The sequence below is a fragment of the Podarcis pityusensis genome (assembly GCF_964106645.2).
Source record: "Podarcis pityusensis genome assembly, chromosome: 8".
Taxonomy (NCBI): Eukaryota; Metazoa; Chordata; class Lepidosauria; order Squamata; family Lacertidae; genus Podarcis; species Podarcis pityusensis.
Window position 1 is genome coordinate 83068473 of NC_138033.1, and position 14507 is coordinate 83082979.

Here is a 14507-nt window from a genome sequence, read left to right on the forward strand (position 1 = left end):
ATCCCCCTGCTGGCCCAGGGTGAGAACTTCAGTACATAACAGTTTGATTACAAACCCTGTGGGCAAAAGCAATGTTGCCCAAAGTCATTGTGACATCAGGTGATTGGCATCTAGCTGGCCTGCCCATTTGTCAAACTTGGCCCATGGGGTGGGCGAGAGAACAATCTGCCCCACCACCTGAATCCAGTCCCCCAACCTTGACCTACTGAGGTCAGCACAGGCAGGTGACCAGCGAGATCTTTCTTTTAATTATGTTGATAAAAATACAAACACTTCATGCCACTTTTTGGCTCTAACAAGACTTTCAGAGTGTTTTATATTTTTAAAAAACAAACCATCAGATAACAAAAATCTCAAAAAAGAGAGATACCTTTGACACATAAAGAGCATGATTGAAGCTGATGGTGAGCTCACAGATGTCACAGGAATGTCCATCATTTGGGGAGTGTGCTGATTAATTCTGTGCCCTGAGACTGGGGATGATACATCCATGTCGGGCATCATTTTTGGTCTCTACACTGGAGTCTATTTTACAGCTTACTGGAATTTGGTGCAGCCCTTTTTATTTAAATGAGACCTTCCAAATATAATTGGTTGCTGCTGCTGCTGCTGCAGCCCCTGGAAAGCTAAGCAGAGCTATTTATTTAAAATGTTTATACCTGCCATTTAGCTAAAAATGATCCCAATGCTACTTACAAAAATTAGTAAGACTTGCAGTTGAAGAAGAAGTGGCACACAAGGTAAAGAGAACAGGAGGGAAGAGGGATAAATCCAGGTCAAGCAGCAGTTCTCCTACCACAGTCATGCAGCCTGCACAGATTCTGGCCATGTAGGAGAGAAATTATCTCTGAAAATGCACCCATCCACCCCAGTGGATCCAGGAGCAGAGCAGATGACCAAGGCCAGGCCAGGAGGACAGGGGCGCTCCTATCACACACTTCCTTCCTCAGACAGTTGGCAATGGCAGTAGGGCTCCTCACAAGAGAGGGCGTTGTGGAGTTGCCCCTTTTTTTTTTTTGCTGACATCCCTGGTGGTTTGGTCTTAGCAAAGAGCAATCCCTTCCTAAAAGCACCCAGTCCAGCAGAGAAGGCGACAACATCCAGGCCAGAAAGACAAGGCTGATCCTAACAAACGGTTATTTCCTAGACAACTGGGATAGTTAGGGGAAGCCTGCAAGGCAGCGTGAACATAAGGGGATTCCCAGCTGATGGATTGTCTCAGCTGCAAGTGACAAGAAGGTTAGGCACCTGTGGAATTTAGGCAACAGGGTGAGTAAGGCAGCAAACCCTCCTCCTTATTAATCTCACAAATCTCAAGTTTCCAAGTAATGTTTCTTCTTCTTGTTGTTGTTGTTATCATTACCATTAATGATTTTCAATTTTATACATTTCGATAATTTTATTATCATTTTAACATTTCAAAACTTGACTTCCTTCCCCCTCTTTCTGTGGTTCCTTAAATTTATTTTTAATATTTTCTGCATATCCAAATTAAGTTAATTCACTCATTTATTCTTCTACTTGAAATATATAAAGAACTTCCTGACAGTAAGAGCTGTTCGACAGTGGAATTTGCTGCCAAGGAGTGTGGTGGAGTCTCCTTCTTTGGAGGTCTTTAAGCAGAGGCTTGACAGCCATATGTCAGGAGTGCTCTGATGGTGTTTCCTGCTTGGCAGGGGGTTGGACTCAATGGCCCTTGTGGTCTCTTCCAACTCTATGATTCTATGATTCTATGATCTATGATTCTATGATATACTCTGCAGTATATCATACTGCAGGTTATTACAGTAATCCAGCCAATGTTCTTATCTGTTTATAATTTATTTGTAAATATTCAATAAACAATTTCCATTCTTTTATTTTAAAAAGTTTGTTATCTTGATTTCTGATTTTTCCGGTAAGTTTCGCCATTTCTGCATATTCCATAAGTTTTTGTATCCATTCTTCTTTTGCTGGGACTTCTTCTTCTTCTTCTTCTTCTTCTTCTTCTTCTTCTTCTTCTTCTTCTTTCCATTTTGGGGCAAGGAACATTCTTGTCGCTGTAGTCGCATACATGAATAAATTCCTGTACAGTTTGGGTAGTTCTGTCCCTGTAATTCCCAAAAGTTTCCAAGTAATATACCTTGGAATATATTACCTGGAATAGGTATACAGGTAAAAAATAAAATAAACCAGCAGGGGGGTGGGGCTATATTCAGCATATTGTAGAGAATGCCTCACGGTTACCCTTGATTGCAATGCCATCAGCTGTTCCGTTCCTGTTGCTTAACCATTTCCTTATGTTCTTCATGCACCTGGTGGTATTACAGTGCAGTCCTAACCAGTTATTTATTTATGTAAAAATAGACTGGTGGCTTCAGGGAGACTTTAAACAGCATTGGGGACAAAATAGTGTCCGGTGGAACCTCACAACACAAGCTCCAGGGAGTCAAAGCACACTCCACAGTGCTACTCTGGACTCAACTGCACAGGTAGGAATGAAACCACTGCAGTCCGGTGCCTGTGATACCTACCTCAGGAGTATGCCAGTGGTACCCAAAGCCACTGAGAGATTGAGTAAGGGAAACAGGGGCTCACTCCATCACCCAACTTTTGATAAAGTTCATTCACGCAGAGACAATTCCCAAACCAGGCCTGAACCTCAAGATACCAGGCCACTCCTAAAGAAACCTTCCCTGGACCTCTTGGATGGGAATAACTGCCAACCAATGGCAGATGCCTCCTTCTTGGGGAAGGTGTTGGAGGGAGTAGCAGCGGAGCAGCTGCAAGCATCCTTGGATGACACAAAATATTTTGATCCATTCCTGAAAGACCAGGTGCGCAGCCTGGGAGTCATTCTGGACTCACAGCTGTCCATGGATGCACAGGTCAATTCTGTGTCCAGGGCAGCTGTCTACCAACTCTACTTGGTATGCAGGCTGAGACCCTACCTGCCTGTAGATTGGCTTGCCAGAGTGGTCCATGCTCTAGCTATCTCCCGCTTGGACTACTGCAATACGCTCTGTGTGGGGCTACCTTTGAAGGTGACCCGAAAACTACAACTAATCCAGAATGCGGCAGCTAGACTGGTGACTGGGAGCGGCTGCCGAGACCACATAACACCGGTCTTGAAAGACCTACACTGGCTCCCAGTACATTTCTGAGCACATTTCAAAGTGTTGGTGCTGACCTTTAAAGCCCTAAATGGCCTCGGTCCAGTATACCTGAAGGAGCGTCTCCACCTCCATCATTCTGCCCAGACACTGAGGTCCAGCACTGAGGGCCTTCTGGCGGTTCCCTCACTGCAAGAAGCCAAGTTACAGGGAACCAGGCAGAGGGCCTTCTTGGTAGTGGCACCTGCCCTGTGGAACACCCTCCCACCAGATGTCAAAGAGAAAAACAACTACCGGACTTTTAGAAGACATCTGAAGGCAGCCCTGTTTAGGGAAGCTTTCAATGTTTAATAGATTATTGTATTTTAATATTCTGTTGGAAGCTGCCCAGAGTGGCTGGGGAAACCCAGTCAGATGGGCGGGGTATAAATAATATATCATCATCATCATCATCATCATCATCATCATCATCATCATCCAACCTGGGCTCCACCTGGTCTTGGGACTGAGTCTTCCTTGGTGGCCTGGATGCCTGCTTCTTGGTCTCACTGTAGCTTTTGATACCTGCTGGACCAGCTCTGTGGCCTGGAAATTGGGGGCACTGTATTCCAGTCCTGCTTACAGGATCAAATCCAGTAAGTAGCATTGGGAGGGTGCTTTTCGGCCCCCTCTGGTTATGCTATGGAGTGCCACAGACCATTATTTTATCCCCAGTGCTGTTTAATATCTACAAGAAGCCTCTGGGAGCTGTCATTAGGAGTTTGGGGGGAAAGGCACCATCAGCATGCTGACGACACTTAGCTCTGTTTCCACGTAACATCAGAATCTTGAGAGGCCATGCAAGACCTGAACCAGTGCCTGGGCTGAGTGCTGAGATGGGAGAAGAGAAATAAGTTGAGCCTGAATCCCAGCCATACAGCAGCACTCTGGGTGGGTGGTTCCCATGTCAAAGAAACAGGTTAATTGCCTGCCTGAGATGGGGTTGCCCATCCCCTGGAAGAGCAGACATGCAGTGCTTCTGGCGCTGGCTCTGTCGCTGGAGGGCCAGGTTGCCTCAGTGGCTAGAAACACTTTTCCAGCTGTGCCTAGTATGACAACCATTCCTGGGCTGGGAGACCTTACTCAGGCATTTGTAAATTCAAGATTAAAGGTGAAGGTAAAGGGACCCCTGACCATTAGGTCCAGTCGTGACTTGCGGCGCTCATCTCGTTTATTGGCTGAGGGAGCCGGCGTACAGCTTCTGGGTCATGTGGCCAGCATGACTAAGCCGCTTCTGGCGAACCAGAGCAGCGCATGGAAACGCCATTTACCTTCCCACTGGAGTGGTACCTATTTATTTGCTTGCACTTTGATGTGCTTTTGAACTGCTAGGTTGGCAGGAACAGGGACTGAGCAACGGGAGCTCACCCCGTCGCGGGGATTCGAACCACCGACCTTCTGATCAGCAAGTCCTAGGCTCTGTAGTTTAACCCACAGCGCCACCCGCGTCCCTAATTCAAGATTATATTACTGTAATATGTGCTGTGTGGGGCTTGATCCAGAAAATGCAGCTAGGGCACAGCATATTCATTGTACAGTGGTACCTCTGGTTACATACTTAATTCGTTCCGGAGGTCCGTTCTTAACCTGAAACTGTTCTTAACCTGAAGCACCACTTTAGCTAATGGGGCCTCCTGCTGCTGCTGTGCCGCCGGAGCACAATTTCTGTTCTCATCCTGAAGCAAAGTTCTTAACCTGAAGCACTATTTTTGGGTTAGCGGAGTCTGCAACTTGAAGCGTATGTATCCTGAAGCGTATGTAACCTGAGGTACCACTGTATTTACAGCAATTGTAAATTCTTTAGAGGTTTTGTTACAATCAAGTGATACAGAAATTTATTTCCCCCCCCCAAAAAAATTACAGAGCTATTCTGCATTTCATAGCACAGCCCCCCCCCCCCGAGCTCCTGTGATTTTGCCAAAAGTACCCTGGTCTATGTTGTGCTATGTTATGTGACCTCTCCTCATCTGCTGCCATTTCTCTCATCCTTTCTGTTCTGCAGACTTCACACTTATTCTATTAACCAGAATGGAGTGGTCCACCAGCTGGTGACAGCTGCAAAATACTAGCTTGAGGGCAGATGCTCAAAGGGTGGAGCCAAGCACAGACTGCGCCCCTGAGTCACACACCTCCACATACCAGAACGGAGCTACATGTGAGTTGCTGCAGATCAGGAGCCCCAGACACCTAACTGACAACAGCTTCTTCTGGTTTCTAGAGGGAATCAGAAATCCTTTACTGATTCAGCAGATCTGGCAGCAATCTAGCGGTAGATCCTGATGGACTTTTACCCCTCCTCACCAGGGGGGTTGGACCCCATCAAGAACACAGAAATTGCGCACCTCCACTCTGGCTCAGAGGGACGCGAGTGGTGCTGTGGGTTAAACCACAGAGCCTAGGACTTGCCGATCAGAAGGTTGGCGGTTCGAATCCCTGCAATGGGGTGAGCTCCCGTTGCTCGGTCCCTGATCCTGCCAACCTAGCAGTTCAAAAGCACATCAAAGTGCAAGTAGATAAATGGTACCGCTCTAGCAGGAAGGTAAACGGCATTTCTGTGCGCTGCTCTGGTTCGCCAGAAGCGGCTTAGTCATGCTGGCCACATGACCCGGAAGCTGTACACCGGCTCCCCCGGCCAATAAAGCGAGATGAGTGCCACAACCCCAGAGTCAGCCACGACTGGACCTAATGGTCAGGGGTCCCTTCACCTTTACCTTTTTACTCTGGCTCAGAGTGGCTAGGCGCTTACCAGCCTGTCTGCGAGCTCCCCAGGCTGCTCTGGGCAGCCAACATCTCCTTGCCAGGAGCACAACTGAACCTCAGTCAGCAGAGCATGAGACTCTTCATTCCAGGTTTGAGCCCTAAGTTGGGTAAAAGATCCCTGCATTGAAGGGGGTTGGATAAAATGACCCTTGCGACCCCTTCCAACTCTACAATTCTACAGTTCTAGCTTCGTGTCTCTGCTCCTCACCCTTCCACTGAAACAAACCCTTGCTCCAAGTGGGGATTTTTCACCAGGCCTTCTGTAGGGTAGCTGCCCCACCTGAGCAAGTTTACAGGATGAGGCCCTCAGAACCAACAACTCCTCTGCAAAGGGCTGCAGTGCGATGGCAGAGTGTCTGCTTTTCCTGAAAAGGGTCCACTACTGGTGCCTGGAAACCCAGGGTGCAATACTGAATGAGGTGGCTCCCTGCGTTATGCAAGGGCACAGGTAGGTGTCCCACCATAACAGGCACTCTCTGCTGCCCCAGCCTGGCCTGGGCCGGTTGTCAGTGGGGGGCAGAGCTGGGCCTAGCAGTCCAGGCCAGGTGATGTGGACCCAGGAAGGAGCTCTCCCCACCAGGCCAGGCCAGGCCTTGCTTTGCTTTCCTTCCCTCCTGCCTGGTTTCTTTCACAACAGCTCCTGAGCAGTTCTTTTTAACTCTTAAAAGCACTCAGCCATGACCCCCCTGCTTTCTCTCCCCCTCCAAAACCCCAGGCAGCCAATCCAGCGCCTCTTCGCTTGCCGAGGCAGAGCTGCGAGGGGGCTGTGTGGATAAAACCAGCTTGCCATGTCTCTTTTCCTGGGGACAAAACGGCCGGAGAAGCCGCCTAGGACCAGCAGCTCCTTTCTCCGGCTGGCCCCGGTGGAGGCGACCAGGTAAAGGGTCCTCCTGGGGCGCCAGAGGCAGGAGACCCGCGCGGGGGTGGGGTGGAGAGGTGCCAGGGCCACGCAGCTTCCCGGGGACCTTCGCAAAATCCCATGGTCGTCGAGAAATGGGTAGGGGGGGGGCCCTTCCAAGAGCCCTCGGCCCTCCTCGCCTTGGGTGCCTCTGAGGTCTGCTCACTGAAACACGCGCATCCAAGTCAGGGCCAGCAGGTGCCCCCAAAAGTGCCCTTTGCTGGGGCGGCCCCCCACCTTTCCTCAGGCCGCTCTCGCTTTCTCTCCCCCAGCAGCAAGAGCAGGGCTTCGGATCCCCCCAGGAAAAGGACCCGGCGGCCTCACGCCCGCCCCGCATCGAGCCGGCCAAGCCATGCCCCATAACTCCATCCGCTCAGGTAAGCTTTCCCGTGGCGGTGGGGCAGAGGGACCAGGGTGGGAGGGAGTGGGGGAGCCACTCCCCTACTCCCAACCTGTACGGTGGGTGAGAGAAGAGCCTTCCCCCCCCGGCTGCGTGCCTTCCACTCCCAACTGGCGCCCCAACTGCCGCTGCCCCCTCCAGCTGGGCTGACGGTCTCTTCAAGCCCCCTCGCCCCGCGCGCGTCGGGGAAGGAGGTCCGGGAGGGCGACGCCGCGGAAGGGAAGGCAGGGCATTCCCGGCCCGCCTGCGCGGAAGTTGCGCGCGCCCAAGGCCAGCCTGGGAGCCCTCCTGCCGCGGCCAGCCAGGCTTGCGGGGAGGGTCCACACAAGGGGGGACGGCTGAGCCCCATGGCGAGCAGCCCGAGCGAGTCGCTGGGCTCTCAGCCGCCTCGCTAAGCGGGGCGCAAGAATCCGCCTCTGCGCGGGCCTTGGTGCGCTTGCGGAGGGAGGCAAAGGCGTCCTCTGTGGCCGGAGAGGGGGGTCGCTGCTGCCCGACTCGCCCCACCCAGGGGCACCGGAGAAAGCATCCTCCAGCCCCTGCCCCACAAAACGCACAAGCTTGGAGTGAAGTGCTCGCCTGCCGTTCAAACTCCCCTGGGGCTCCCACGTAGCAGCCTCCAGATCCCCTGATTTTTGGGGGTGAAGCTGTTGCGCAAAGCAGCCGCTTCTTCACTCCATGTGGGGCTGAGCCCCGGGGCGAAGAGGGAGCTGGGCTGCTACACGAAGCGCACCTCCTTCTTCTCACCCTAGCAAAGTTTCGACGTGCGGGAGACGTGGATCGGGATCAGCGGGGTCTGGCGCGCCCCGCGCACACCTCTGAGCGCGCGGGGGGAGTCACAGCCCGCCCACCTGGCCAGCGCGGGGCCCCTTTTCCAAGTTGTCCAGACATTTGCGGGGTTGGGGGCAGAAAGGCCACCGCGAGGCCTTTGCCGGCTGAAAGTCAGGTCTGTGGCTCCCTGGCCAACCAAGTGGGGCCAACTCAGTATTTTCGTTTCATCCTGAGCCTATATTCAACTGGGCAGGTGCCCATGGGCGTAGGCAACGTGGGGCAGGGGGATAGCCGCCCCCTAAATCAAGTAAATATACTTTACTAACTGAGGTTCTGCCCCCCCAACATAAATCCTGGCTACGCCCATGCAGGTGACCGAGATCTCCACTGGTCATCAATTTCCGTATTATTTGCATTTTCTTCTTCTCGGAGAGCAACCGTGAGATTTCTCAGGAGGCAGAGAACAGGAGAATTGCCACCAGCGGGTTGGAAAGAAAAGGGAAAATTCAGCTCCCGTTAGCGTGAAATTTGGATGTGGGGTATTGCTGCTTCTGCTGCACGTTCGCCATTATTATTATTATTATTATTATTATTATTATTATTATTAGTTGTTGTTGCCCACCATCTGTGCAACGATTTAGGCTTTTAGATGTCAAAATTATCCTTCTTTCCCGGCGTTGCAAAAACTCTCAGGGTTGCCACAATATGGCAACTCACTGTAGCATTGGGTCGCCCAGCTAATTCAGTGTCCGTTGCCCGCTGAGCAACAGACTTTTTTTCCCTAAAGAAGTTCATATTCGAGTGAATGCTGGGCCAAACATTACGTTTCAGAAAAAGCAGGTTCAGAGGAGTCCAGCCGCTGCCACGTGTCGGCCTCTTCGGATTGAGGCGAGTCTGATTCCCCCGGGTCAAGTCTCCAGCCCTTCCAGACTGGATCGCGGGGCGTTCCGAATCCCATCCACTCGGCTGCTTTGGGACACGTGCTCCGGTTCGCGCATTCGCCGGTGCCTCTTTCGAATCCGTAGCAAGTCCCGCTTCGCCCCGGGAGGCTTCTGGGCGGGCCGAGGCCCCCTCCCTCCCGTGGGGAGAAGCAGCGAGCCCGGCAGCGGCTGGCAGCGACAATCCTCCGGTGCTCCGGGGCCTCCAGTGCCACCGCACCGGCTGCGAAGGGACCGGAGGGACGCTCCGTCCGGCCCGCCACGTCGGTTTTGCAGTCCCAGGCCTGCCTTCTCGTCGACCATCGCTCTGTCCCGCCCCACTTCCCTTCTCTTTCAAGGGCTCATTTTTTTTTCCTTTCCCCCAAACATGGAGAGCCGTCGAGGTGCCGCTTCCATCTCCACAATTCCGTCTCACAATTTCAGCGGCCGTTTTCTTGGAGACGTAAAAGCATAATAAGTGCCTGCATTCTGGATCCGGCCAGAGGCCCATCGAGTCCAGCATCGTATTCTTGCAGAGAAACCCGCCGGCAGGATTCGACCACAAGCGCCCTCTCCCTTGCTGCGGTTTCTAGCAGCTGGCCTTCGGAATAATTGCTGCCTCCAACTGACCCAAACGATCTCGTCCCACTCCGAATATTTCTGCATGAAGGAAACGCTCAGGTGGGGCCCTTTTGCAAACCTAGTTTGGCCACAGCGGAAGTAGAATCAATCGATCAATTAAATAAATATATAACAAGATCATCTGAATGGTTCCGGCTGCCCACGTCGAAGTCTTGGGGCGCCTCTGAAGACTGTCGGTATATTGCAGGAGTTCTTATGCGGCATTTCTTCGCCATACAGTCCCAAGCGCTCCTTCTGCCCCAGGCGCAAACGGGGCATTTGTACAGGATTCTCGCTGGGGCACCCGGATAACCCTAACATCTCTTCAAGTCCCCGGCAACCCCCTTGCAGAGGAGACGGATCCGTCCCCGGGGCTCGGTTCTTTGGCTCGGCTCGGCCGCTCCCATGTCCAAGGGGCAGGAAGGCGCTGGTGGGACTGGGAGCGAGGCGCAACCCTTTTATTTTGGATTGGTCTCCTCGTGTTTCTCTCGCGAGCCTCGCAAGCAGCTTGAATGAAAAGGTGCCCAGTGTGTTTCCATCTTCCTCTGAGGCAACCTCTGCACCCAAAATGGTTCAATGACAAAATAAATAAAAGAGCCGGCGTAAAATGGGGAGGCTGCGTCCCCCTCTTGCCTCGACAGCGACCACCTTCGGGCTGCTGTCTGCCGACCTTCGGGTTCTGAGAAGATTCGGCTTTTCCAGAACCTTTGGTGACATAGGTGCCAACTCCCTGCGGCCCTGGGTGCTCGAGCACCCACAAAATTCCCCATGAAGGGACCGGGCACCCACAGATTTCGGTGCCATGGCACCCAGGATCCCCGACGGTCGCGGGGCCTAGGTGGGCACTCCTGTTTGGCGATGACCGGCGCGCTGGAGCGGATTTGCTTTTCTGACTTTTAAGACGGAGTCGAACACGTCTTGATTCCATCCCATGTGGGAATAAGGAGGGAGCAAATGGCCTCGGAAGTCCGTGGCATCAGATCCTCTTTCTTTCTTTCTTTCTTTCTTTCTTTCTTTCTTTCTTTCTTTCTTTCTAAAACTGGCGAAGAGGGAATGTGAGCGAAACTTGTCAAAGAGCAACAGGCGCGGCTACTGTGCTCCTAGAGACATCACCTTGCCGACAAAGGTCGGTATAGTTAAAGCTATGGTTTTCCCAGTAGTGATGTATGGAAGTGAGAGCTGGACCATAAAGAAGGCTGATCGCCGAAGAATTGATGCTTTTGAATTATGGTGCTGGAGGAGACCTTTGAGAGTCCCATGGACTGCAAGAAGATCAAACCTCTCCATTCTGAAGGAAATCAGCCCTGAGTGCTCACTGGAAGGACACATACTGAAGCTGAGGTTTCAATACTTTGCCCACCTCATGAGAAGAGAAGACTCCCTGGAGAAGACCCTGATGTTGGGAAAGATGGAGGGCAGAAGGAGAAGGGGACGACAGAGGACGAGATGGTTGGACAGTGTTCTCGAAGCTACCAGCATGAGTTTGACCAAACTGCGGGAGGCAGTGGAAGACAGGAGTGCCTGGCGTGCTCTGGTCCAGGGCGTCACGAAGAGTCGGACACGGCTAAACGACTAAACAACAACAACGGTGCTAGATAGAACAGAGAACGGAACCGGAGCTCCACCGGGAGATACAGCGGAGGGTGCGTAAGACCTAGCAGCTCCTGGGAGGCGGGTACCGTACACACGTGCAGGATGACCCGCTGGTTTCCAGCCCAGAGGGCAACGGGGCCGGGATGTTGGCTTTGGCTGTGCAGGCTAGCGGAGACCGCCCTTACTTTCCCTGCGATGCCGAGTCTTCTCGAGGCGGACTCCCCGGTTTTGCGGCGCCAGCTGTTTGCCCCCGACTGCTGCTCCCTGGAAATGGATGGAGGACAGGTGCCATAAGAACCAACTCCTAGGGGCTGAGGTCCCTTCTCCCTCCCAATAAAATATTTGAGGGGGTCTCCGCCCCGAACCCCAAGTTGATGGGTACTGCTTTTCAAATGCTGTGCATGTGCTACGTCTTGTGATCAGTTATGTTGGTTGGGGTCTGGGGCAGCCGGGCCGAGGAAATCTGATCTGGAAGTCCGTCACGAGGAGGAAAAACCAAGTGAGAAGCGATCGGGCTTGATCAAACTTCTTTTCCTCTCTGCTGTTTCCGGATCTTCCGAGACTCCGCGAAATTTGCTGCATTTCGCGCGGAGCAGAGAAAATAACATGCTGGGACCAAGACGACGAGAGAGAACTCCGGGACCCCCAGCTCGCAGCTTGAGAGGCCGGCGAGGCCAAATACCTACCTGGCGCTGCGAGGTGCTGGGCGCTTCCAGACGAGCCTTCGAATGTCCTTCATGCAGTTTTGCGTCTAGATGGAATTCGGTTGCAAGAGTCCGGCAGCTGGAGGATTTTGCTGCGCATTTCCCGTTTGGGAGCCATTTCATGCCCGCATCCTTCTCAGTTGGCTCGCTGACTTAAGAAACCTCATTCCAGGAAGAAATTAATTAACACTGCAATTAGCTATTTGATTAGTAGGAAACGGCAACCCTCTCTTCCGAGTGCAGGTGTGCAGGCTGAAAACCTGAAAGGTCCTGACTCTCCCCGTCTCCCGCCAGCCCAGGGATACCGCGGGCGCTGCTTTGAAAGTGAACTTTTTACAGTTCTGCTGGGCTACGCTAGTGCAACGAGCAATCAGGGGAAATCACGTGCCCCGGGGGGGCTAACGTGGTGAAGAGAAACATTCCAAAATATTTTTTTGGGGGGGAGGGAACAACAAAGCCGACACAATTCTGTCGTGTTCATCCCGTAGATGCACAGACACCGCCAAGTGCAAGACCCGTCCTCAAGTCCCTTACCTTTCCCGCCCCAACCTGGCCACAGTGATTCATGCCATGGTCACCTCCAGGCTTGACTACTGTAATTCGCTCCACGCGGGGCTGCCCTTGAAGCTGTCCCAGAAACTCCAGCGGGTGCAGAATGCTGCAGCGAGGCTCCTCACGGGGTCTCTGCCATGGAAGCATATTCACCCAGTGCTTTTCCAGCTGCACTGGCTCCCGGTGGAGTACAGGGTCAGATTTAAGGTGCTGGTTTTGACCTTTAAAGCCCTTCATGGCCTAGGACCCTCGTACCTATGGGACCGCCTCTCCCGGTATGCCCCACAGAGGACCTTAAGGTCCATAAATAGCAACACCTTAGAGGTCCCAGGCCCTAAGGAAGTCAAATTAGCCTCAACCAGAGCCAGGGCCTTTTTAACACTGGCTCTGGCCTGGTGGAACGCTCTGCCTCATGAGACCAGGGCCCTGCGGGATCTGATTTCTTTCTGCAGGGCCTGTAAGACATAGTTGTTCCGCCTGGCCTTTGGCTTGGAGCCAGTTTGATTCCCTCCCCCTCTTTCTTTTTCCTTTTTCCTTTCTCCTGTGATGAGGCTGCATTTTAATATTTTAATGTTTCAGTATTTTAATTGATGTATTTTAATCTTGTTTTTAAGTTGTATTCATTCAACTTGTTTTTATTATTGCTTGTTAGCCGCCCTGAGCTCGGCCTTGGCTGGGGAGGGTGGGGTATAAATAAAAATTTATTATTATTATTATTATTATTATTATCATTATTATTACTGCTGCTATTTTCAAGAGCATCCACAAATACAATTCTTCAGGCGGGGGTGGGAGGTGAGATTCTCCTATTTGTACCCAAAGCGCCGCAGTCTTTGTGCTCTTTGCAGCCCCATCCATGGTGCTGAAGCGGATGCGATCCTCACGGTCCTTTCCAACTCTGCAATTCTCTGATTCTATGAACTGAGAAAGTAGGTGAAACAACCCTCAGTTGTTGCTGAACCGCGGCTCCCACTGTCCTTCCTGGCCATGCTGACTGCCTGAGCAGACGGGAATTGGGACCATGGCAACATGTGGAGTGATTCTGCGTTATCTGTTCCCCTTTGCCCTGTTGGGTCAGCTTCCACCAAGACCAACTTATAACACGGAATAAGTGCACCACTAATGCACTATTCTTGCGTCAAAAACATGTTGTAGAAAAGATCTACTACAGTAAAATATCAGCCTCTGGAAGGGGCCCTCAGTTTCCATCTCCTGTCGTCTTCTTCTTTGGTGATCATTTGTAGATGAGTAAGGGATGTGGGTGGCGCTGTGGGTTAAACCACAGAGCCTAGGACTTGCCGATCAGAAGGTTGGTGGTTCAAATCCCCACGACAGGGTGAGCTCCCGTTCTCGGTCCCTGCTCGTGCCAACCTAGCAGTTCGAAAGCACGTCAAAGTGCAAGTAAATAAATAGGTACCGCTCCGGCGGGAAGGTAAAACGGCATTTCCGTGCGCTGCTCTGGTTCGCCAGAAGCGGCTTAGTCATGCAGGCCACATGACCTGGAAGCTATATGCCGGCTCCCTCAGCCAATAAAGCGAGATGAGCACCGCAACCCCAGAGTTGGCCACTACTGGACCTAATGGTCAGGGGCCCCTTTACCTTTACCATAAGATTGTCTTCCATAAACACGGTTTTAACAGTGAGTCTGTAAGTGTCTGTGGAGGCCAGTTCTGGATCCACACACCCACAGTGGAGTTATAGGTTTCCGGACGGGAGTTGGTCACGGTGAGGGTTTGCCAAGCGTGCCTTTCTCTTAGCACGTTTCTCCCTCTTGTCCTGAGTTTGAGTGTCTTCAAAGCCCGGGAAGTGTTTGCCCAGCTTAGGGAAGGAGGAGTGATGCTCTGACAGGATCCTGGACTCCTGCTGCCTCCCTCTCAAAGCCAGGCAGTGAAGGCCTCTTCACCTGGGCGGCAGCACCTCAGTAGGTGGGCAGGCAAGGGAGTGTCAATCAGCTAACCCGGCCTCTCTGCCCAGCCTTGGCATCAGGCCACACCCCTCCCCCATGTGCTGGCCCCTCCCCCTGCTTGTTGGTGAGTACTGGCACTTTTTTCTTTAAAAAAATGCACTGCTTGTGTGAGAACACAAATACCAATTCCAGCCGAGTTAGCTTATCTCTATAACCTATTCGGATAAGGTTGCACAGGCTTCTATAGCAATTATGGT

At 52.2% G+C, this 14507-nt stretch overlaps 1 protein-coding gene across 6 annotated transcripts in view; it reads left to right on the forward strand.

Moving 5' to 3' along the window:
* The first annotated feature begins 6684 nt into the window (after positions 1 to 6684).
* Positions 6685 to 14507, forward strand: part of PAX8 (paired box 8) — a 31792-nt gene continuing 23969 nt past the window's right edge. For 3 of the 6 annotated variants that reach the window (XM_081017488.1, XM_081017487.1, XM_081017489.1), the window contains exon 1: positions 6708 to 7166. In XM_081017488.1, the coding sequence (XP_080873614.1) occupies positions 7142 to 7166 (25 nt within the window). In that variant the 5' untranslated portion in view covers positions 6708 to 7141. Of the gene's footprint in view, positions 7167 to 14507 lie in introns of all 6 variants that reach the window. The other 3 variants (XM_081017484.1, XM_081017485.1, XM_081017486.1) reach the window with 3 other exon arrangements.